This window comes from Pristiophorus japonicus, chromosome 16 (assembly GCF_044704955.1).
Source record: "Pristiophorus japonicus isolate sPriJap1 chromosome 16, sPriJap1.hap1, whole genome shotgun sequence".
NCBI classification, from domain to species: Eukaryota; Metazoa; Chordata; class Chondrichthyes; family Pristiophoridae; genus Pristiophorus; species Pristiophorus japonicus.
Genome location: NC_091992.1, coordinates 136,979,613 through 137,004,922, shown reverse-complemented (window position 1 = coordinate 137,004,922; position 25,310 = coordinate 136,979,613). Strand labels below are relative to the sequence as shown.

At 47.2% G+C, this 25,310-nt stretch overlaps 1 protein-coding gene and 1 long non-coding RNA gene across 3 annotated transcripts in view; both read right to left on the bottom strand.

Annotated features, from left to right (window-relative positions):
- Positions 1-304: 304 nt before the first annotated feature.
- LOC139227191 (uncharacterized) lies at positions 305-17,500 on the bottom strand. Its single transcript, XR_011587407.1, has 3 exons — positions 17,465-17,500; positions 8,023-8,073; positions 305-367 (listed from the first exon to the last, which is right to left on the bottom strand). It is a non-coding gene; the product is annotated as an uncharacterized lncRNA (long non-coding RNA).
- Positions 17,501-20,425: 2,925 nt separating this feature from the next.
- Positions 20,426-25,310, bottom strand: part of tob1a (transducer of ERBB2, 1a) — a 6,115-nt gene continuing 1,230 nt past the window's right edge. Inside the window, exon 2 of one of the 2 annotated variants that reach the window (XM_070857976.1) lies at positions 20,426-22,284. In XM_070857976.1, coding sequence (XP_070714077.1) covers positions 21,278-22,252 — 975 coding nt within the window. In that variant the 5' untranslated portion in view covers positions 22,253-22,284 and the 3' untranslated portion in view covers positions 20,426-21,277. Of the gene's footprint in view, positions 22,438-25,310 lie in introns of both variants that reach the window. The other variant, XM_070857975.1, reaches the window with a different exon arrangement.

Sequence of the window (25,310 nt, the reverse complement as noted above, 5' to 3'; positions counted from 1 at the left end):
GGCCAGACAGTTTCAGTGGAAGCACAGAAGTCAAGATTGTATCTGATGCCTGAATAATTTCTAAATTAGGAGCGATGAAGTCCTTCAGCAAACGTGGCTCTGGCCTGTTACAGCGTGGCTGCACATTCCTCATTGTGTAAGCTCTCTCACATGCACTCTAAATATCGGGACACTGTCCTTTCACACTTGGTACCTGGGTTTTAATCCGATCCACACAGACAACACGATTCCCTCTCTGATTATTGTGACGTGAAATGATTTTGTGACAGTTTCTGCCCAATTGTGAAAGTGAATGAAAAGAAAACTGCACTTCAATGTGACAAAACTTGGCAACCTCCTTCAACGAGAATTTTACTTTGAATCTAACCTGTGCAAAAAGAATGAAAGGAACATTACTCTTTTTTTTATTCGTCTATTCACACAAGTACATTAATCATAGAAAGGTTACAGCACAGGTGGCCATTCGGCCCATCGAGCTGGTGCCAACTCAGCTAGTCCCACTCCCCTGCCCTTTCCCCGTAGCCCGGAAATTTTTATCCCTTCAGGTCCTTATCCAACTCCCTTTTGAAAGCCACGATTGAGTCTGCCTCCACCACCCTTACAGGCCATGCATTCCAGATCCTAACCACTCTCTGCATAAAATGTTTTTCCTCATGTTGCCTTTGGTTCTTTTGCCAATCGCCTTAAATCCGTGTCCTCTGGTTCTCGACCCTTCCACCAATGGGAACAGTTTCTCTCGATCTACTCTGTCCAGACCCCTCATGATTTTGAACACCTCGATCAAATCTCCTCTCAACCATCTCTGCTCCAAGGAGAACAACCCCGGCTTCTCCAGTCTATCCCCGTAACTGAAGTTCCTCATCCCTGGAACCATTCTCGTAAATCTTTTCTAAGGCCTTCACATCCTTCCTAAAGTGGGTGCCCAGAATTGGCCACAATACTCCAGTTGAGGCCGAAGCAGTTTAAAAAAAAATAAAGGTTCATTATGACTCCCTTGCTTTTGTACTCTATGCCTCTATTTTTGAAACCCAAGATCCTGTATGCTTTTCTTAACCTGCCCTGCCACCTTCAACGATTTGTGCACATATACCCCCAGGCCTCTCTGTGCATGCACCCGCTTTAGGATTGTACCCTTTAGTTAATGTTGCCTCTCCTTGTTCTTCCTACCAAAATATATCACTTCACACTTTTCTGCGTTAAATTCCATCTGCCACATGTCCGCCCATCCCACCAGCCTGTTTATGTCCTCTTGATTCTGGGGCAGTCCCAGCAGATTGGAAAATCACAAATGTACGGCCCTTATTTAAAAAAGGAGGCAGACAGAAAGCAGGAAACTATAGACCGGTTAGCCTAACATCTGTCGTTGGGAAAATGCTGGAGTCCATTATTAAGGAAGCAGTAGCAGGACATTTGGAAAAGCATGATTCAATTAAGCAGAGTCAGCATGGTTTTATGAAAGTGAAATCATGTTTGACAAATTTGCTGGAGTTCTTTGAGGATGTAATGAGCAGGGTGGATAAGGGGGGAATCAGTGGATGTATTTAGATTTCCAGAAGGCATTCGATAAGGTGCCACATAAAAGGTTACTGCACAAAATAAAAGTTCACGGGGTTGGGGGTAATATATTAGCATGGATAGAGGATTGGCTAACGAACAGAAAACAGAGAGTCGGGATAAATGGGTCATTTTCCGGTTGGCAAACAGTGACTAGTGGGGTGCCACAGGGATCAATGCTGGGTCCTCCACTATTTACAATCTATATTAATGACTTGGATGAAGGGACTGAGTGTAATGTAGCCAAGTTTGCTGATGATACAAAGATGGGTGGGAAAGCAAATTGTGAGGAGGACACAAAAAATCTGCAAAGGGATATAGACAGGCTAAGTGAGTGGGCAAACATTTGGCAGATTTGGGAATGTGGGAAAATGTGAGGTTATCCACTTTGGCAGAAAAAATAAAAAAGCAAATTATTATTTAAACAGAGAAAAATTACAAAATGCTGCAGTACAGTGGGACCTGGGGTCCTTGTGCTTGAAACACAAAATGTTAGTATGCAGGTACAGCAAGTAATCAGGAAGGCAAATGGAATGTTGGCCTTTATTGCAAGGGGGATAGAGTATAAAAGGAGAGAAGTCCTGCTACAACTGTACAGGGTATTGGTGAGACCACACCTGGAGCACTGCGTAATTTTGGTCTCCATATTTAAGGAAGGATATACTTGCATTGGAGGCTGTTTAGAGAAGGTTCACTAGGTTGATTCCGGAGATGAGGGGGTTGACTTAGGTTGAGTAGGTTGGGCCTGTACTCAATGGAGTTCAGAAGAATGAGAGGTGATCTTATTGAAACATAGAAACATAGAAAATAGGTGCAGGAGCAGGCCATTCAGCCCTTCTAGCCTGCACCGCCATTCAATGAGTTCATGGCTGAACATGAAACGTAAGATAATGAGGGGGCTTGACAAGGTGGATGCAGAGAGGATGTTTCCCCTCGTGGGGGAATCTAGAAGTAGGGGACAGAGTCTCAGAATAAGGGGTCGCCCATTTAAAACTGAGATGAGGAGGAATTTCTTCTCAGAGGATTGTAAATCTGTGGAATTCTCTGCCCCAGAGAGCTGTGGAGGCTGGGTCATTGAGGCAGAGATAGACAGATTTTTGAGCAATAAGGGAGTAAAGGGTTATGGGGAGTGGGCAGGGAAGTGGAGCTGACTCCATGATCTGATCAGCCGTGATCTTATTAAATGGCGGAGCAGGCTCGAGGGGCCAAATGGCCGACTCCTGCTCCTATTTCTTATGTTCTTATGAAGTCTATCCCTCTCCTCCTCACTGTTCACTATATTTCCAAGTTTTGTGCCATCTGCAAATGTTGAAATTGTGCCCTGTACACCTAAGTCCAGGTCAGTAATATATATCACGGAAAGCCGTGTTCCCAGTACCGACCCTGGGGGAACACCACTGTATACCTTCCTCCAGTCCGATAAACAACCGTTCCCCACTACTCCCTGTTTCCTGTCACTGAGCCAATCCCCTATCCAGGCTGCCACTGTCCCTTTTATTCCATGGGCTTCAACATTGCTGCAAGCCTATTATATGGCACTTTGTCAAACGCCTTTTGGAAATCCATGTACACCACGTCAACCGCATTGCCCTCATCAACCCTCTCTGTTACCTCATCTGTCATGTATTCAACCAGCAATGTATGATCTGTATACGTGCTCCACATGAACTCGCTCAACTTCAGCTTCCAGCAATTTCCCCCAGCGTTCATTTCTGCAATTTCTGCAGGTATTTTTCTCATCTCTACAAACTCCGGTCGAGTGTGTGCCTCCATGCCTCCAACATGAGCTGCTGTTGGAAACAAAAGGTCCCTTGCCAGTCGATCGTCCCTGACTGCCCCTGTGACTGTCCTTGAGTGCACCATTAACAGGTGTTGATGGCCCCATTACTGGCCGCATTGTCCCTTGCAATGGCGTGAATCGCCGTTCAGCTTGCCATTGTCTCTGTCGAACTCCCCCTCTGGGTTCGACTACATGTTGGGGCATGCCCGACTGCCCTTGTCTGCCTGGAGAACTGTGTGCTGCTTTAACAATGTTGAATCTCTGTCCCAACCATTCCTTAACACAGTACCTCTCGTCTGTTCTGCTAGTGGCCATGCTCGCGTGGTTTAAATCCCAGTTTCTCGTCGCCATTGATACGTCCTTACTACACAGTATAAATGCACACGAGGCCTATGCTTGAGAGAAGGTTAGTCTGTGACCTGTCCTTTATTCCTTAGCACTCAAGTGCAGGAAGTGGGTGGAGCTTCCCCTTTTATACCTGAAGGTCCAGGTTAGGAGTGTCTCCCACAAGTTCACCACCTAGTGGTCATTGTTCTCACAGTGTACAACTTAGGTCAGATTATACGTGGGTTACATTGCTGGTTGAATACATGACATCATCAAAATACTCAATCAAGTTGGTTAAACACGATTTGCCTTTAACAAATCCGTGCTGACTTTCCTTAATTAATCCACACGTGTCCAAGTGACTGTTAATTTTGTCCCTGATTACTGTTTCTAAAAGCTTCCCCACTCCCGAGGTTAAACTGACCGGCCTGTAGTTGCTGGCTTTATCTTCACCCCTTTTTTGTCCAAGGGTGTAACCTTTGCAATTCTCCAGTCCTCTGACACTACCCCGTATCTAAGGAGGATTGGAATATTACGGCCCGTACCTCCACAATTTCCATTTTTACTCAGCATCCTACGATGCATCCCATCCCTGGCGACTTGTCAATTTTAAGTACTGCCAGCCTTTCTAGTACCTCCTCTTTATCAATTTTATTTCATCAAGTATCTCCTCTACCTCCTCCTTTACTATGTCTATGGCAGCATCCTCTTCCTTGGTGAAAACTCGTTTAGTCCCTCAGCCATACCCTCTGCCTCCACGTGTAGGTCTCCTTTTTGGTCCCTAATCGGCCCCACCCTCCTCTCGCTGCCCACTTACTATTTATATGCCTATAGAAGACTTTTGAATTACCTTTTATGCTAGCTGTCAGTCTATTCTCATACTTTCCCTTTGCCCCTCTTATTTTTGTTTGCATGTCCCCTCTGAACTTTCTATATTCAGCCTGGTTGTCAATTGTATTCTCGACCTGATATCTGTCGTACACCTCTTTTTTCTGCTTCATCTTACTCTCTATCTCTTTCGTCATCCAGGGAGCTCTGCCTTTACCTTTCCCCCTCGTGGGAATGTACCTCGACTGTACCCAAACCATCTCCTCCTTAAAGGCAGCCCATTGTTCCATGACAGTTCTGCCTGCCAATCTTTGATTCCAGTTTACCCGGGCCAGATCCGTTCTCATCCCACTGAAATTGGCCTTCCTCCAAAAAGGTATTTTTATTCTAGATTGCTCCCTGTCCTTTTCCATAGCTAATCTAAACCTTCTGATACTATGATCGCTATTCCCTAAATGTTCCCCTACTGACACACGCTCCTCTTGACCCACCTCATTCCCCAGAACCAGATCCAGCAATGCCTCCTCCCTTGTCGGAAACGTACTGAGCAAGAAAGTTCTCTTGAACACGCTTCAGGAATTCTTCCCCCTCGCTGCCTTTTACACTATTATCCCAATCTATATTAGGATAGTTAAAATCCCCCAATATCACCACTCTATACTTTGTGCATCTTTAGTTCACATCGGATATACGGCACAGAAACAGGCCATTCGGCCCAACCAGTCCATGCCAGCGTTTATGCTCCTCTCGAGCCTCCTCCCGTCTTTCCTCATCTAAATCTATCAGCATAACCCTCTATTCCCTTCTCCCCCATACGCTTGTCCAGCCTCCCCTTAAATGCATCGATACTATTCGCCTCAACCCCTCCCTGTGGCAGCGAGTTCCACATTCTCACCACTCTCTGGGTAAAGAAGTTTCTCTTGAATTCTGTATTGGATTTCTGGGTGACTATCTTATATTGATGGTCTCTGGTTATGCTCTTCCCCACAAGTGGAAACATTCTCTCTGTATCCACTCTATCAAATTATTTTACAATTTTAAAGACCTCTATTAGGTCACCCCTCAGCCTTCTTTTTTCTAGAGAAAAGAGACCCAGCCTGTTCATCCTTTCCTGATATGTATACCTTCGCATTTCTGGTATCATCCTTGTAAATCTTCTCTGCACCCCCTCCAATGCCTCTATATCCTTTTTATAATATGGTGACCAGAACTGTACGCAGTGCTCCAAGTGTGGTCTAACCAAGGTTCGATACAGGTTTAGTATAACTTCCCTACTTTTCAATTCTATACCTCGAGAAATAAACCCTAGTGCTTGGTTTGATTTTTTATGGCCTTGCTAACCTGTGTCGCAACCTTTAGTGATTTGTGGATTAATACTCCGAGATCCCTTTGTTCCTCGACCCCATTTAGATTCTTATTTTCCAAGTACTAAGTGACCTCCCTATTCTTCCTACCAAAATGTAATACCTCACATTTATCTGTGTTGAACTTCATTTGCCAATTATATGCCCATTCTGCAAGTTTATTAATGTCCCCCTGTAATTTGTTGCAGTCCCCCTCAGTATTGACTATCCCCGAATTTGGTGTCATCCGCAAATTTAGAAATTGTGTTTTTGATTCCAAAGTCTAAATCGTTGATATAAATTGTGAACAGCAGTGGTCCCAGCACTGATCCTTGTGGAATCCTCTCTGTAATTTCTCTGCAAATTTGCTCCTCTATATCCTTCCCATGAGTTGGCAGCCTATAGAATACACCTAGTAGTGTTAGGCACATCCATTGTTTCTTAACTCTAGCCAAATAGATTCTGTCCTTGACACCTCCAGGTCATCCTCTCTCTCCAGCACTATAATAGTCTCCTTAATCAATACGGCCACCCCACCTCATTTTTTTCCTTCCCTATCTTTGGTGAACACCTTATGTCCAAGAATATTTAGTACCCAATCCTGCCCTTCTTTGAGCCAGGTCTCCGTTATCGTCACAATATTACCTATCCCTAGTGGTGAACCAGCTGGAATTACTATAGTCTGGCAGTTTACTCTAACCCTGTGCTGTACCTGTCCTGGGAGTGTTTGATGGGTCAGTGTAGAGGGAGCTTTACTCTCTACTATCTAACCCGTGCTGTACCTGCCCTGGGAGTGTTTGATGGGACAGTGTAAAGGGAGCTTTACTCTGTATCTAACCCTGTGATGTACTTGCCCTGGGAGTGTTTGATAGGACAGTGTAGAGCGAGCTTCACTCTGTATCTAACCCTGTGCTGTACCTGCCCTGGGGGTGTCTGATGGGACAGTGTAGAGCGAGCGTTACTCTGTATCTAACCCCGTGCTATACCTGCCCTGGGAGTGTTTGATGGGACAGTGTAGCGTGAGCTTTACTCTGTATCTAACCCGTGCTGTACCTGCCCTGGGAGTGTTTGATGGGACAGTGTAGCGTGAGCTTTACTCTGTATCTAACCCCCTGTACCTGCCCTGGGAGTGTTTGATGGGACAGTGTAGAGGGAGCTTTACTCTGTATCTAACCCCGTGCTATACCTGCCCTGGGAGTGTTTGATGGGACAGTGTAGCGTGAGCTTTACTCTGTATCTAACCCCCTGTACCTGCCCTGGGAGTGTTTGATGGGACAGTGTAGAGCGAGCTTTACTCTGTATCTAACCCGTGCTGTACCTGCCCTGGGGGTGTCTGATGGGACAGTGTAGAGCGAGCTTCACTCTGTATCTAACCCCGTGCTATACCTGCCCTGGGAGTGTTTGATGGGAACAGTGTAGAGGGAGCTTTACTCTGTATCTAACCCCGTGCTATACCTGCCCTGGGAGTGTTTGATGGGACAGTGTAGAGGGAGCTTTACTCTGTATCTAACCCGTGCTGTGCCTGGTTTGTGATGATGTATATGTAAGTGAGCCAGGCCCAGTGTTGGGTGGTTTATGAATCAGTGTCACCAGCCGGTCCATGTGACGAAGCCAGGACCAGCCAACACGCAGGAAGCTCAGTAGCTGCTTTAGCATCAATTGCACATGTCTCCCGCAGCACAGGAGGGCCACCTATGATCGCTCTGTCTAAATATGGAGAGCCACACGAAAGGCACGTGTTTTTTCTATTATAGATTTAGCTCACCGGGACAGTTACACTATAAAACAAGCACTGAGCATTGTTTTTCTGGGCCAACTTAGTTGACACTCAGTAATATCTTGCCGATTTCCTCCCGGGCCTAGCATTGGCTCTTCCGACTTTTAAACAAAATAAATTCAGAGGATCTTTGAAGCAACGGGATTGCTATTTCTTCAGTTGTTTTAATCAACACTGATATTTTTATTGATAATACTGTGGATGGGTTGCCAACTCTGATCTGGTATATTCCTGGAGGTTTAGTCACATGTCCTCCCGCCTCCCCTGCCCCGCCCCTAAGGCTCCTGCCATTGGTCACTCGACACATTCTCAAAGCGTCCCACCCTCACTCTCACGCCATTGGTCGCCTGACACGTCCATCCCGTGTGCCCCGCCCCCACAGCCAATTGGAAAGCAAACAGACTCTTCATTACCTGATTGGACGATTCTCGACTCTCAGTTAAACAGCCTTTATCTGCCAACTCCTATATTTTTATAATATAGAAACAAAAGCATTCAAAGATAATGAAAAAAACAAAATTTATTTTTAACGCCCCTTTGATTTTCCTCCCGGGTTTGCTCACACCCTGCAAATTAATCTTCAATCCCTGGAGACTCCTGAAGGGTTGGCAACCCATGTCCTGGGACACATCAGCCTAACCACGTCCAAAATGGTCACCTCCGGAGTCTAGAATTTAAACCTAAGGTTCCACACAGTCTTAATTTCCCTCAACTCCCCTGGTCCATCTGTGCTGTTCTAGGGGTCATCACCCTGGAACTGGGGTTGGAGGCGGGATGAGCCCGAGCACAACCTAATGACCAAAGACACTTCTGGTGGCAGAGAGAGGACTTCGAGGACCAGCAGGAGTGGGGTGGGGGCGGGGGGTACAAGTTGAAAAGACTGATGTAACTCGGGGCTTGGAGAAATAGAATGCCGGGGCATCGAGCTCCTGTTGGAGCCTTGGTCCTAGTTGGAGTTGTGGTGTCAGCTGTGGCTCAGTGGGCAGCACACTCACCTGAGTCAGAAGGTTGCGAGTTCAAGTCCCATTCCAGAGACTTGAGCCCGTAATTGAGGCTGACACTCCAGTGCAGTACTGAGGAAGTGCTGCACTGTCAGAGGTGCCATCTTTCAGATGAGATGTTAAACCGAGGCCCTCTCTGCTCTCTCGGGTGGAGATAAAAGATCCCAAGGCACTACTTGAAGAGGAGCAGGGGAGTTCTCCCCGGTGTCCTGGGTCAATATTTATCCGTCAACCAACATCACGTAAACAGATTATCTGGTCATTATCACATTGCTGCTTGTGGGAGCTTGCTGTGCGCAAATTGGCTGCTGCGTTTCCTACATTACAACAGTGACTACACTTCAAAAGTACTTCATTAGCTGTAAAGCGCTTTGGGATATCCTCAGATCGTGAAAGACACTATATAAATGCAAGTCGTTACTTTTTTTCTGATTTTAACTTTGACCATGGTCAAAGTGCAGAGCTCAATCTCACAATTGACAAAAAAAAACAGCTTTTGAAGCCACTTTTTTGCCAATCAACAACTGGGGAACGACGACACTGCACAGATCTGCACCTGGAGCAGAATGCAAAGCACTGATGAGGATGGATATATAAATTAACGTGAAATAAAAACTAAAACAGGTGAGGATAAAGAGAGGTAGCACGGAAGATTATTAAGGAAGTGGTAATGAGGCACTTAGAAAATTATCATAGGATCAGGGAGAGTCAACATGGTTTATGAAAGTTAAATCATGTTTGACAAATTTAATTAAGATTTTTTGAGGATGTAACTAGCAGGATAGAGAAAGGGAAACCAGTGAATGTAGGATATTTGGATTTCCAAAATGCATTCGATGAGGTGCCACATGAAAGGTTGTTAAGCAAGATAAGGGCACATGGGGTTGGAGGTAATATATTAGCATGGATAGAGGACTGGTTAATGGACAAGAAACAGAGAGTAGGCTGTAACTAGTGGGATGCCGCAGAGATCAGTGCTGGGGCCTCAGCTATTTACAATCTATATTAATGACTTAAATGAAGGGGCTGAGTGCAATGTATCTAAGTTTGCTGACAATACAAAGCTAAATAGGAAAGTTAGCTGTGAGGAGCCTGCAAAGGGATATGAGTGGGCAGTAAAGTGGCAGATGGAGTATAATGTGGGGAAATGTCAGGTTATTCACTTTGGTAGGAAAAATAGAAAAACAGAATCTTTTTTAAATGGAGAGAAACTATTAAATGTTGGTGTTCAGAGAGATTCAGGTGTCAGAGTAAAGGAAACACAGAGTTAGCAATTAGGAAGGCAAACAGCATATTGGCCTTTATTGCTGGAGGGTTGGAGTACAAAAGTAAGGAAGTCCTGCTACAATTTACGAGAATGGTTCCAGGGATGAGGGACTTCAGTGACGGGGATAGACTGGAGAAGCTGGGGTTGTTCTCCTTGGAGCAGAGAAGGTTGCGAGGAGATTTGATCGAGGTGTTCAAAATCATGAGGGGTCTAGACAGAGATAAACTGTTCCCATTGGTGGAAGGGTCAAGCACCAGAGGACACAGATTTAAGGTGATTGGCAAAAGAACCAAAGGCGACATGAGGATAAACGTTTTACGCAGCGAGTGGTTAGGATCTGGAATGCACGGCCTGAAAGGATGGTGGAGGCAGATTCAATTGCGGCTTTCAAAAGGGAATTGGATAAGTATCTGAAGGAAAAAAATTTACAGGGGGGAGTGGGACTGGCTGAAGTGATCTTGCAGAGAGCCAGCACGGGCTCAACCAGCCCAATGGCTTCCTACTGTGCTGTAAGGATTCTATAATTCTAATTGTACAGGGTTCTGGTGAGACCACACCTGGAATACTGTGCACAGTTTTGGTCTTATTTAAGGAAGGATATACTTGCCTTAGAGGTGGTGCAACGAAGGTTCACTAGATTGATCCCTGCGATGAGAGGGTTGTCCTACGAGAAGAGTAGATTGGGCCTATACTCTCTCGAGTTTAGAAGAATGAAAGCTAACCTTATTGAAACATACAAGATTCTTGGATCTAGCCTGGAGGCAACAAAAGTTAAGTAGGTTCCTACTGGTTCTATAGTTTAGTTCCATTCCAGCCGGGAGCTTGTTGAGCGCGAGATGGAGCATTGCAGCGAGGAAGATCGAGAAGAGGGCTGGCGCGATGACGCAGCCCTGCTTGACCCCGGTCCGGACGTGGATTGGGTCTGTGGAGGATCCGCTGGGTCAGAATCACGACCTGCATGTTGTTGTGGAGCAGGCGGAGGATGGAGACTGTTTGGTGGGTCACATCGTCCACATGCCTGACACAAGCCTCTCAAAGCAAGCGCTCTACACGGAACTCACGAGAGGGATGGAGTACAAAAGCAGGGAGATCCTGCTGCAACTGTATAGGGTATTGGTGAGGCCAAGGAAGGACATACTGGCTTTGGAGGGGGTACAGAGACGATTCACTAGGCTGATTCCAGAGATGAGGGGGTTACCTTATGATGATAGATTGAGTAGACTGGGTCTTTACTCATCGGAGTTCAGAAGGATGAGGGGTGATCTTATAGAAACATTTAAAATAATCAAAGGGATAGACAAGATAGAGGCAGAGAGGTTGTTTCCACTGGTCAGGGAGACTAGAACTAGGGGGCACAGCCTCAAAATACAGGGGAGCCAATTTAAAACAGAGTTGAGAAGGAATTTCTTCCCCCAGAGGGTTGTGAATCTGTGGAATTCTCTGTCCAAGGCTAGCTCATTGAATGTATTCAAGTCACAGATAGATAGATTTTTAACCAATAAGGGAATTAAGGGTTACGGGGAGCGGGCGGGTAAGTGGAACTGAGTCCATGGCCAGATCAGCCATGATCTTGTTGAATGGCGGAGCAGGCTCGAGGGGCTAGATGGCCTACTCCTGTTCCTAATTCTTATGTTCTTATGTAACTCCTACACAGCAAGCAATCCCCAGGTGGGCAGAGGAAACGTTTCAAGGACACCCTCAAAGCCTCCCTGATAAAGTGCGACATCCCCACTGACACCTGGGAGTCCCTGGCCCAAGACCGCCCTAAGTGGAGGAAGTGCATCCGGGAGGGCGCTGAGCACCTCGAGTCTCGTCGCCAAGAGCATGCAGAAAACAAGCGCAGGCAGCGGAAGGAGCGTGTGGCAAACCAGTCCCACGCACCCTTTCCTTCAACTACTGTCTGTCGCACCAGTGACAGAGACTGTAATTCCCATATTGGACTGTTCAGTCACCTGAGAACTCACTTTTAGAGTGGAAGCAAGTCTTCCTCGATCTCGAGGGACTGCCTATGATGGTAAGTTTCTGAGGGGAATTGAAAGTGTAGATGCTAAGAGATTGTTTCCTCTGGCTAGAGAGTCTAGAACTAGGGGACATAATTTCAGGATAAGGGGCCAGCCTTTTAAGATGGAGATGAGGAGCAATTTCTTCACTCAGAGGATTGTGAATCTTTGGAATTCTCTGCCCCAGAGGGCTGTGGGTGTATTCAAGGCTGAGCTTGATAGATTTTTGAAGTCCATAGGAGTTAAGGGATATGGGGATCGGGCAGGAAAGTGGAGTTCAGGTCGAAGATCAGCCATGATCTTACTGAATAGCGGAGCAGGCTCGAGGGGCCAAATGGCTGACTCCTGCTCCTAATTCTTCTGTTCTTAAGACAAGTCAATGGAGAAGGAACTCGCTGAGTACTTAAAGTATGTTAAAGGTTACGGGGAAAGAGCTGGGAACAATGGGATCAAGGAGCTCAGGCGTGGAGGCAGCACTGGCACAAACTAAATGGGCCCAATGGTCTCTCCCTATGCTGTCATTTATAAAGGAGAGTGGGGCTGAAATTGGTTTTAGTGAGCAAGAGTGAATTGGCTGCCCATTTTACCCTCATTGCCCATTGTGTGTTGGTGCCAAAGATCAATCCACCCCATCCCGCCATGGGTAAAGCAGAGTAACATTTATTAACCTTTAGTGATTTAAAAAAGTACAGAATATTCCAGGGGTGATATACAGGAATGGAGTGACCCTGACTCTCAAAGGGCAGTAGAAATCTAACACTGGAGAATGTAGGAACAGGAGTAGGCCATTCAGCCCCTCAAGCCTGTTCTGTCATTTAATGAGATCATGGCTGATCAGTACCTTATCTCCATTTACTTGCCGTTGCTCCATATCCCCCGATATCCTTACAACAACAACAACTTGTATTTATATAGCACCTTTAAACGTTCCAAGGCACTTCACTGGAGTATTATGAGATAAAAAGTTTGAGTCACATAAGGAGAAATTAGGGCAGGTGACCAAAAGCTTGGTCAAAGAGGTAGGTTTTAGGGAGCGCCTTGATAGAGAGGCGGAGAGCTTTAGGGAGGGAGTTCCAGAACTTGGGGCCCAGGCAACAGAAGGCATGACCACCAATGGTTGAGCGATTATAATCAGGGATGTTCAAGCGGACAGAATGAGAGAGTGCAGACATCTCGGGGTGACGGGGGGGTTGTGAGGCTGGAGGAGATGACAGAGATAGGGAGGGGCGAGGCCATGGAGGGATTTGAAAACAAGAATGAGAATTTTGAAATCGAGGCATTGCTTAACCAGATCCCAATGTAGGTCAGCGAGCACAGGGGTGATGGGTGAGTGGGACTTGATGTGAGTTAGGACACGGGCAGCCGAGTTTTGGATCACCTCTAGTTTACGTAGGGTAGAATGGGGGAGGCCATCGGAATAGTCAAGTCTAGAGGTAACAAAGGCATGGATGAGGACTTCAGTAGTGGATGAGCTGAAGCAGGGGCGGAGATGGGTGATGTTATGAAGGTGGAAATAGGCAGTCTTAGTTATGCTGTGGATATGTGGTTGAAAGCTCATTTCAGGGTCAAATATGACACCAATGTCAGAAATCTATCCAACAAATTACCCAACAAAAACCTATCGATCACAGTCTTGAACCTTTCAATTGTCCCCCAGCCTGTTGTGGGGGGAGTCCCACTACCCTTCGTGTGAAGAATTCTTTCCTGACATTACCCCTGAATGGCCTGGCTCTGATTTTAAGATTGTGCCCCCTTGTTCTGGAGAGTGGTTCTTTTGTTGCTGCATAGCAGCTGGAAGCTGGAGAGTTTGAGCAGCCAAGAATTCAACAGCTGGAAACAAATCCCGGCTATCTGGCCAAGTGCTTTCAAAAGGATTCTTTTCCTTGCTACCTTGGCCATTCCAGACATAAGGAATTTTAAAATCTGTTTCACATCTGCTTTCTACTGTGCTGATGTTACTCAGTGGGCCGGTTCCTGCGTATTGCACAGCACTTCAGTCTCACACCCACTCCCAGCAACTGTAACACAATCCCACACTATGGTTTAAACACCGCCACCGAAAGACAGGATTCATTAAAAACAGCAACTAATCTATTCCTTTGAGTGAACTGTTGAGCCCTTTTTAGTGCATTAACAAATCCAGTCAGCTACATCCAATGTGGACCATTTTCCACACCTCGGGAGCCTACTATCAGCAAGGGCAGACATGGATGACGAGGTCCAACACCGCCTCCAGTGCGCCAGCGCAGCCCTCGGTCGCCTGATAGTGTTTGAAGACCAGGACCTCAAATCTGGCACCAAGCTTATGGTCTACAGGGCATACCCGTCCTCCTGTATGGCTCAGAGACGTGGACCATATACAGCAGACACCTCAAAGCGCTGAAGTACCACCAACGATGTCTCCGCAAGATCCTGCGAATCCCCTGGGAGGATAGATGCACCAACTTCAGTGTTCTCGATCAGCATTGAAGCACTGACCCTCACTCAACCAGCTCCGTTGGGTGGGCCACATCGTCCACATACCCAACACAAGACTACCAAAGCAAGTGCTCTACTCGGAACTCTTACACGGCAAGCGAGCCTCAGCTGGGCAGAGGAAACGTTTCAAGAATACCCTCAAAGCCTCCTTGATAAAGTGCAACATCCCCACCGACACCTGGGAGTCCCTGGCCAAAGACTGCCCTAAGTGGAGGAAGAGCATCTGGGAGGGCGCTGAGCACCTCGAGTCTCGTCGCCGAGTGCATGCAGAAATCAAGCGCAGGCAGCGGAAGGAGCGTGTGGAAAACCGGACTCCCCACCCACCCTTTCCTTCAACTACTGTCTGTCCCACCTGTGACAGAGACTGTAATTCACATATTGGACCTGAGAACTCACTTTTAGGAGTGGAAGCAAGTCTTCCTCAATTACAAGCGACTGCCTATAATGATGACTAGGTTTTGGAATAATTGATATGTTCTTATGCACGGACTAAGAAATAGGAACAGGAGAGAGCCACTTGGTACCTCGAGCCTGTACCGCCATTTAATAAGATCATGGCTGATCTGATCATGGACTCAGCTCCACTTCCCTGCCCGCTCCCCATAACCCTTTATTCCCTTATCGCTCAAAAATTTGTCTATCTCCGCCTTAAATATATTCAATGACCCAGCCTCCACAGCTCTCTGGGGCAGAGAATTCCACAGATTTACAACCCTCAGAGAAGAAATTCCTCCTCATCTGTTTTAAATGGGCGGCCCCTTATTCTGAGACTATGCCCCCTAGTTTTAGTTTCCCCTATGAGTGGAAATATCCTCTCTGCATCCACCTTGTCGAGCCCCCTTCTTATCGAAACATACAAGATAATATCACCTCTCATTCTTCTGAACTCCAATGAGTATAGGCCCAACCTTCCTTCATAAGTCAACCACCTCATCTCTGGAATCAACCTAGTGAACCTTAAACAGCCTCCAATGCAAGTATATCCTTCCTTAAATATGGAGACCAAAACTGTACGCAGTACTCCAGGTGTGGCCTCACCAATACCCTGTACAGTTGTGGCAGGACTTCTCTGCTTTTATACTCTATCCCCCTTGCAATAAAGGCCAACATTCCATTTGCCTTCCTGATTACTTGCTGTACCTGCATACTAACTTTGTGTTTCATGCACAAGAACCCCCAGGTCTCTCTGTACTGCAGCACTTGGCAATTTTTCTCCATTTAAATTATAATTTGCTTTTCTATTTTTTCTGCCAAAGTGGATAACCTCACATTTTCCCACATTATACTCCATCTGCCAAATTTTTGCCCACACACTTAGCCCGTCTATATCCCTTTGGAGATTTTTTGTGTCCTCCTCACAATTTGCTTTCCCACCCATCTTTGTATCATCAGCAAACTTGTCTACATTACACTCGGTCCCTTCATCCAAGTCATTAATATAGATTGTAAATAGTTGAGGACCCAGCACCGATCCCTGTGGCATCCCACTAGTCACTGTTTGCCAACCAGAAATGACCCATTTATCCCGACTCTCTGTTCTCTGTTAGCCAATCCTCTATCTATGCTAATATATTACCTCCAACCCCGTGAACTTTTATCTTGTGCAGTAATCTTTTATGTGGCACCTTATCGAATGCCTTCTGGAAATCCAAATACACCACATCCACTGGTTCCCCCTTATCCACCCTGCTCATTACATCCTCAAAGAACTCCAGCAAATTTGGCAAACAGGATTTCCCTTTCAAGCTGACTCTGCTTGATTGAATTATGCTTTTCCAAATGTCCTGCTACTGCTTCCTTAATAATGGACTCCAGCATTTTCCCAGCGACAGATGCTAGGCTAACCGGTCTATAGTTTCCTGCTTTCTGTCTGCCTCCTTTTTTTAAATAGGGGCGTTACATATGCGGTTTTCCAATCCGCTGGGACCACGCCAGAATCCATGGAATTTTGGGAGATTACAACCAATGCAGCCACTTCTTTTAAGACCCTAGGATGCAAGCCATCAGGTCCAGGGGACTTGTCCGCCTTTACTCCCATTATTTTACCGAGTACTACTTCATTGGTGATAGTGATTGTATTAAGTTCCTCCCTCCCTATAGCCCCTTGATTGTCCACTATTTTGATGTTTTGAAGTGTCTTCTACCGTGAAGACCTATACAAAATATTTGTTCAAAATCTCTGCCATTTCCCTGTTCATCCTCCAGCAGACCAACATTTACTTTAGTCACTCTTTTCCCTTTTTATGTGCCTGTAGAAACTCTTACCATCTGTTTTTCTATTTCGTGCGAGTTTACTTTCATAATCCATCTTCCCCCTCATTTTTTTTTAAGTCATTCTTTGCTGGCTTTTAAAAGTTTTCTAATTCTCTGGCCTCCCATTAGTCTTGGCCACATTGTATGCCCTTGTTTTCAATTTGATACCCTCTCTTATTTCCTTAGTTAACCACAGATTAAGGGATTAAGAGGTTATGGGGAGCAGGCAGGGAAGTGACCTGAGTCCATGATCGGATCAGCCATGATCGTATTAAATGGCGGAGCAGGCTCGAGGGGCCGTATGGCCGACTGCTGCTCCTGGTTATCCCTTCTCTTAGTCTTTCCTTCTCATTGGGGTATATTTTTGTTGAGTTATGAAATATCTCCTTAAATGTCTGCCACTGCTCAGCAACCGTCCTAAACTTTAGTCTATTTTCCCAGTCTACTTTAGCCAACTCTGCCTTCATACCTTTGTGGTCTCCTTTATTTAAACTTAGGACACTGGTTTGAGATCCAACTGAATTTGAAATTTGACCATGTTATGGTCACTCATTCCTAAATGATCCTTTATTATGAGATCATTTATTAATCCTGTCTCATTACACAGTACCAGATCGAAGATAGCCTGCTCCCTGTTTGGTTCCGCAATGTACTGTTCAAGGAAACTATCCCGGATACACTCTATGAACTCTTCAAGGCAACCCTGGCCAATTTGCTTTGTCCAATCAATAAAGGTTAAAATCCCCATGATTATTGCCGTTCCTTTTTTACAAGCCTCCACTATTTCTGGAGGTTCGTTCCAAAAACATCTTCAGTACAGGCTCCTAATAATGGTCTTTGACAGAGCCTCACTGACCTGCTGCTGGGACACCCAGTGTTCCCCAAAGTTCCATCCTGGACTCCTGCCTATCCTCATCTATAAAGGTCTCCTTCCATAACATTATCTGCAAATAAAGGGTCAGTGTTCAGGTGTAAGTACACAATCAGATTTATCTCCATCCTAGACTCCACCATTGTCACCCTGGCGTCAACATCACGTTATAAATGAGCCAGATTGTTTTTTTTAAAAAAAACAGTTCATCAGCAAGACCGAAGCCAACTTGCTTAGACTCAGGAGCTCAGCACCCTAGCTCCTCATCCCATCCTCCCAAACTGCTCAAGCCCTAACCAGTGTCCTCAACTCTTGAACTGAGCTTCAAACCTCATGTCCAATTCATCACCTACCTCCACCTCTGGCCTCTACCTCAATCCCACCGCTGCTGAACATTTCATCCATACCCTGGACAAAGTCCCACTCTTCCAGCCAAACTAGACTAGCTAACAGATCCCCTAATGCACAAACTTCAAAATCCTTGTCTACACGTCTCTCCCTCTGCAACCTCCTCCAAACCCAATCCCAGCTCCCTCTTCCCTACCGACACCTGCTGGTCTACTGCACCGCTGCCCCTACCTATACTTGGTTCTGACTCCTACCTGTAGGTTTGCCTTGAAAACATTTTGCAACATTAAAGGCGTTACTTAAATGTAAGATGCAACATTTCCAGTTTTTATTTCACATTTTCTTTTCTATGCAAACTTGTCCCACACTTGGGAGGAGACCTAGGGCTGGAATTCGGTGAGCATTTCCACCGGGTTTTTTGGCGGGATTAATTTTCAGTGGAAAACCACCCAGTGCCAGTTTGGTCAAAGTGTCCTGGCAGTGGTTTCGAAAAAACCGCTACGCCCAAGCTTGGTCACAGCGGTGGCCCGTAGGTGATCAGAAAAAAAAACGCCCACGAGAAACCAGCCGGAGATGGGCGGAAGGTGTGAAACCCTTCAAAAATAGGAAAATCAAAGGTTTTTTTAATTCTTTTACAGCAATTCAGTGGAAAAGGGTACAGAGAATGTTTTCCAATTTTTTATTTTTGCTTTATTGAAAAATATTTGTTGTGTTGTTTCCCCCTCCCTAGGCCCAACTTGCAGCCTTGGTCTAAATTTGACGAGGCTGGGACTTTCCGCCTTGTCACGGTTTTTTGGACGGTATATCGGCGGTGGTGGTTTGTCATCAAATTCCAGCCCCTAGTCTCTATACACAGTCCAATTCGCCATTTAGCAATTTACAGCAAAACAGACGTACACGTACTTTATGACGACGTCAGGTGTAGGATAGACAAGCCAGAGGCAATACTCCAGCATGGAAAACAGAATAAAAAGCACACCACCTCACAACCAGGACTTTTCTGGGTGGGGGAAACCGAGAGCAGTTACTAACAGTGCCAGGGACTTGAAGATACACAGCTAAATTATCAGCATCACACTGCAGGACAAACCAATTCTTCAGTCACGAATGCTGCTCCCTCACACCCTTTGGCTCAGTAACTCCCTCCTCCGACTTATCCCCTACAAAACATTTAAAAATCCAACCAAAAAACAGAAACCCAGGATGGTGGTGAAATTAAGATTCATCACCTCAAAAATCTAGAGTTCCTCAACTCCCTTTCTCCCAGGTGTCAACTGTGGCTCAGTTGGTAGCACTCGAACCGCCAAGTCAGGTTTATGGGTTCAACTCCCACTCAAGGAAGGTCCAACCACCAGTTAACTTCTCAGGAACCCATCATAGTTTCCAGTTAAACCTTGCCCTCCAACAGATGGTGTAGAATCTGCACCATCATGGATTCGCCCCACTTTAATCTGAGGAAGATTATTTTTAGGTGACCTTTCGCTTATCCTTGGGATATATCCTCCCTGCCCCCTCACTGATTATTTCTGCAGTTAACCATAACTCGTTAACTATTAGAACAGTAACCAGCGCCATTTTCCAAAATTAATTTGACCTATTTATTTGCATCCTACATTTTGAAAATCTGAAGCCTGCCATTTACTGGACAAAATGGAGCCTCCAGTGATTTTCAACATTTGTGTATTTATTAACGAAATAAAAAACTAAGTACATTAGAGGTCACTAGCAAGACTTTTCCAATAAGCACAGATGTCCAGTGAAAGTACATCCACAATGAAGGCTCAGAGCAAAGCACATCCCATGCTGAATCTGGAAGGAAGTTATAAATAGCCAGAAGCACACAGACTGTAGTACACTTAAACTCCCTGATGGGAGAATGTTTAAAACAGTCCCGTGGGTGCTGAATGAACTCCCCTCCCCACACACTACCAGTAGAATTCAGTCAGCACTAAACTCAAGCGCTAATTAAGCTACTTCCATCACATGTCTGGGCAGTCTTACGCCTATAAAATGGTGGATAGCTTTTGGAGAGCCAGCACAGATGGGCTAAATGGGCTCCTTCTCTGCTACAATATTTTACGATTGGAAGGTGGGTCTCGAGATGCAGACTTTATGCAAAGCAACAGAATCTCTTGCACAGAACAATTGTTTTGCTACAGATCTTTCTTGCTACTTTCCTCCACCCTGCTGATCAACACATCTTTCAGCTTATTTGTGGTTTAAAATACACACCATTTCTGTTCTTGAGCAGCGAGTGCAGAGAACACGAGTGACCCGACAGGTGTTGGGTCTCTGCCTCGATCGCAGTCCAGCAAACAAGGGAATCAGGTGAGGCTACGATGTCTCCCTCAGTTGCATAGTCTGCCACACATCACTGTCTACGGTCTCATATTGGCAAGGAAAGGGAATAGCACTCGCAAACTGTTGCAAGTTTAAATTAAATTAAATTAAATTAAGAAAAATTTAATGAACTATATTGTCACTGAAAATTAAAAACTGCTCAGGCCTTTGCTAAATGTATCTGGTTTTACACTACGGTGCATATATTTTATTATTAAATACTATTTGACAATGATATGAAGCAGAGGAAAAGAAGCCCCAAGACTTGTAATTTTTGAAGCATTTTAATACAAACTTTTACCAATATAAACTATCTCAGTCCCTCTTAACAGGTAAGACACAGACTCAAAATACTTTGTTATACTGTTTTTATCAAGTATTGCACAAGGTAGGTACAAAATTAATATTTACGATTACATTTGTCCATAATATATAGCAAAAAAAAATTATTTTTACTTTTTTAAACTCTTAACAGAAAATACAACTCTCATGTTTTTCCAAAAAAAGCTGAAATTTCTACACTTTAAACACCATCCTGTACACAATCTTTTTAAGAGTAGTTTGATGCCTCTGAATATGGATTTTTTTTTACAACGATTTGTAAAAAAAAATAGAATGCAAGCTATGGCAGCCATCACAGATCACTGAATAGTAAAAAGATATAAATGCAATACCATGTTGTAGAAACAATATATACTCTGATATTTTACAAACTTCATACTAAATTAAATTATACAATTACAAAAAGACCAGAAATCCCACTTTTATTATTAGTGCCAATTCTGAAATCAGCCCATGTCCTGTCCAAGTGTAAATACTGTTCGAGGAGGTCTCGGCTCCACATTTTTCACTTTTTTTCTTTTTTAAATTTTTTTTCTTTTTAAAAGGTACAGTCTATATAAAATCATCTTTGTGCTTGGTTGGCAAAAACAAAACTATTTTTTGATGCTTTTTAAATAACCAAGCGCCAAACTACAAGCTTATCCCCCGCCCATTCCAAAAAAAACATAAAAAAGAAAAGTTATCTCAAGGGGTTAAGGGGGAACTCCCTTGGGTTCAGTTAAGTTTAAACTTTTACAATTAGGGCTTAATATTTATATATGTGTAAAATTAATTAGCCATGACAGGTTGGAACTGCTGGTTAGAATACTGCATGTTACTGAGGCTGAAATTTAGACCATCCACAAAGGATTTCTCATTGAGGCCTCCATAGGCAAACATGTCGAAGGCGTTACCGTACTGGAGAGGGCTGAGGTTCAGGGGACTCTCCCCTGGGAACATTGCACTGGTACCACCCTGCCCCTGGATGCCAGGGAAAACAAACTCCTTGGCATTGGGAGAGAGGGCTGAAGTCTTCTGCTGTTGCTGCTGGCTGCTCACGCCAAGCCCATAGAGAGAGCCCATGGATGTTGACATGGCTTTCTGCTTCAGCAGGTTATTCATGTTCAAGCCAAGGTTGGTGGGGGATGCGCGAGCGACCTTATTGTTGCGGCTGCTGCTCTTCATTTTGGTCGAGCCGAACTTTGTAGCAGCGAAGGTGGCAGTGGTGAATGTTAAAGGCTGGGCGGAACGAGGCATGAAAGTGGGGCTCACGGCAGCAGAGTGACCAAATGGGGGAGATGGGGAGCTGGATACAGACGAGCCCCCGGCTGGGTCACAAATGGGCATAAAGACCTGGGCCTCGGGGTTGAAGCTGTTTTTGATTTCTTTGTCCAGGTCAGTCCCGGTATCATTGTTATCATCCACATACAGCACCTTGATGGGCCCCTTCTCTCCAATCTGATACGACACCTCGAAGGGGTCTATCCAGACACTCAGGTCCTCAGGCAGGTTGTCACGAACGTCCTTCATGTCCAGTCCACTTTCTTTGGCAGCTCGCTCGATGACTGGGTCGATGGCCTCCCCTACGTGTATACACCTGTACCCCGACCCTCTGTATGGCTTGTCTGGGTACCAGTGACCTTCGTATTTCTTCTTCAGCAGCCGTTCCAACTCCTCCCCAAAGATGTTGACTCGGCGCCTTGGGAGTTTATTGTACAAATACGAGATAATAAAATTGAGTGCTACTTGGATTTCAAGCTGCATAACTGCTCAATCACCAGAATGAGTTGTAAACTCTGCGTTGCAAACCAAAAGAAAATATATAATATATATATTAAACTCCTGAAAGGCAGTGTTTAGATCGCAATAGATAGAAGCTTCAGATCTCTTACAAAGTGCTGGTTAGGGTGGAATTTGTGTTTTCCTCAAGTTAGCAATGTTGTTTGTTCCTTGAAAGGGGGAAAAAAACAAACAAAGTAAGGAGAAAAACGCAAAACTTCAGTGCCATTATTTCAGCGTCACATCCATTATACACAGCAACTGAATCATTCTCACTTTGCACTTTAGGCTCATCCAGAAGGTGATCCTTGTATTAAACATTGAACCATAGGAAGACAGAAGGGTTACACTGACTGAAAAGGAACCTACATTCCATCACCAGGTATTATTAGATCAACACTGACTCAAAATATACTACAGATCAAATTAAAGGAAGATGGCTATTGAAAAAATAAATTGACAACCTTCAAAATAAATCAAATAGCTATGTCACAGATTGAGCTATTGTCCAATTGGAATGAGAAAAATCTATCCAAGGGCAGCAATATGCAGAATCGGCATCATCAATCGAGAATAAATTACAACCTCAAAATAACCTGGCAACAAAAAGGGGGGGTAAACAAAGGCATTCTTTCCATAGAAAAGGGGTGTGTTTATTCAGGGGTGAGAGATTATATTTGGAAGGATCCCAGCTTCTTTTTTGCTCCAGGTCCCGCATTGACGTCAAACTCATGAATGTGAAGCGCACAGAATGAATGAACGTCACAGACTGCAAATACCAGGTAGAATGCAAATGAGCCGATTAACCCTCCCCATGACCAAGATACAGGCAGGACTCGCCAGTACCAGAGAATGGGACTCACACATAGGGACCCTCACAATGCCAGGCAAGAGGCTCCAAGTACTATGCAGGGCACCATACACCCTCTAAATACCACGCATATTAAAACCAGGCACCATGCCACTTTACACAAGCCCTTTAAATGTCACCGGCAGATTGCCAGCTAAATGGCTAGCCCTTTAATTCCAGCAACACAGAACAATTACAGCCAACAATCAGAGAGAAGCAAATAAAGTAAAGACAGAGTTAACTGGCAGGCAGGGAGAGCGAGCTTTCAGGGCTGGAGTCAAGTTTTTTTGGGGGGGGAGGGGGTGTTGGGGAATACAATGCAAATAAATGTTGCATTTTATTAAAGACTGTGCAACATCACGTGGTCAGTGGACTTCCCCCTCTCGGTATCTATACACAGGAGTTTGAGAGAAGACACTGGTGGAGAGAAAGATTGGCCCGGGGTGGGGGAGGGAGGGGGGGGTGCGAGGAGAGTGCGGGGGGTGGGGGAGAGTGCGGGGGGTGGGGGAGAGTGGGAGAGGGGGGGGAGGGGGAAGAGAGTGCGGGGGGGGAGGGGGAAGAGAGTGCGGGGGGGGAGGGGGGGGAAGAGAGTGCGGGGGGGAAGAGAGTGCGGGGGGGGAAGAGAGTGCGGGGGGGAGGGGGGGGAAGAGAGTGCGGGGGGGAGGGGGGGAAGAGAGTGAGGGGGGGAAGAGAGTGCGGGGGGGAGGGGGGGAAGAGAGTGCGGGGGGGAGGGGGGAAGAGAGTGCGGGGGGGAAGAGAGTGCGGGGGGGAGGGGGGGAAGAGAGTGCGGGGGGGAGGGGGGGAAGAGAGTGCGGGGGGGAGGGGGGGAAGAGAGTGCGGGGGGGAGGGGGGGAAGAGAGTGCGGGGGGGAGGGGGGGAAGAGAGTGCGGGGGGGAGGGGGGGAAGAGAGTGCGGGGGGGAGGGGGGGAAGAGAGTGCGGGGGGGAGGGGGGGAAGAGAGTGCGGGGGGGAGGGGGGGAAGAGAGTGCGGGGGGGAGGGGGGGAAGAGAGTGCGGGGGGGAGGGGGGGAAGAGAGTGCGGGGGGGAGGGGGGGAAGAGAGTGCGGGGGGGAGGGGGGGAAGAGAGTGCGGGGGGGAGGGGGGGAAGAGAGTGCGGGGGGGAGGGGGGGAAGAGAGTGCGGGGGGGAGGGGGGGAAGAGAGTGCGGGGGGAGGGGGGGAAGAGAGTGCGGGGGGGAGGGGGGGAAGAGAGTGCGGGGGGAGGGGGGAAGAGAGTGCGGGGGGAGGGGGGGAAGAGAGTGCGGGGGGGAGGGGGGGAAGAGAGTGCGGGGGGGAGGGGGGGAAGAGTGCGGGGGGGGGAGGGGGAAGAGAGTGCGGGGGGGAGGGGGGGAAGAGAGTGCGGGGGGGAGGGGGGGAAGAGAGTGCGGGGGGGAGGGGGGAAGAGAGTGCGGGGGGGAGGGGGGAAGAGAGTGCGGGGGGGGGAGGGGGAAGAGTGCGGGGGGGAGGGGGAAGAGTGCGGGGGGGAGGGGGAAGAGTGCGGGGGGGGAGGGGGAAGAGGGGGAAGAGTGCGGGGGGGAGGGGGAAGAGTGCGGGGGGGGGAGGGGGAAGAGTGCGGGGGGGGAGGGGGAAGAGTGCGGGGGGGGAGGGGGAAGAGTGCGGGGGGGGAGGGGGAAGAGTGCGGGGGGGGAGGGGGAAGAGTGCGGGGGGGGAGGGGGAAGAGTGCGGGGGGGGAGGGGGAAGAGTGCGGGGGGGGGAGGGGGAAGAGTGCGGGGGGGGAGGGGGAAGAGTGCGGGGGGGAGGGGGAAGAGTGCGGGGGGGGAGGGGGAAGAGTGCGGGGGGGGAGGGGGAAGAGTGCGGGGGGGGAGGGGGAAGAGTGCGGGGGGGGAGGGGGAAGAGTGCGGGGGGGGAGGGGGAAGAGTGCGGGGGGGGAGGGGGAAGAGTGCGGGGGGGGGGAGGGGGAAGAGTGCGGGGGGGGAGGGGGAAGAGTGCGGGGGGGGAGGGGGAAGAGTGCGGGGGGGGAGGGGGAAGAGTGCGGGGGGGGAGGGGGAAGAGTGCGGGGGGGGAGGGGGAAGAGTGCGGGGGGGGAGGGGGAAGAGTGCGGGGGGGGAGGGGGAAGAGTGCGGGGGGGGAGGGGGAAGAGTGCGGGGGGGGGAGGGGGAAGAGTGCGGGGGGGGAGGGGGAAGAGTGCGGGGGGGAGGGGAAGAGTGCGGGGGGGGGAGGGGGAAGAGTGCGGGGG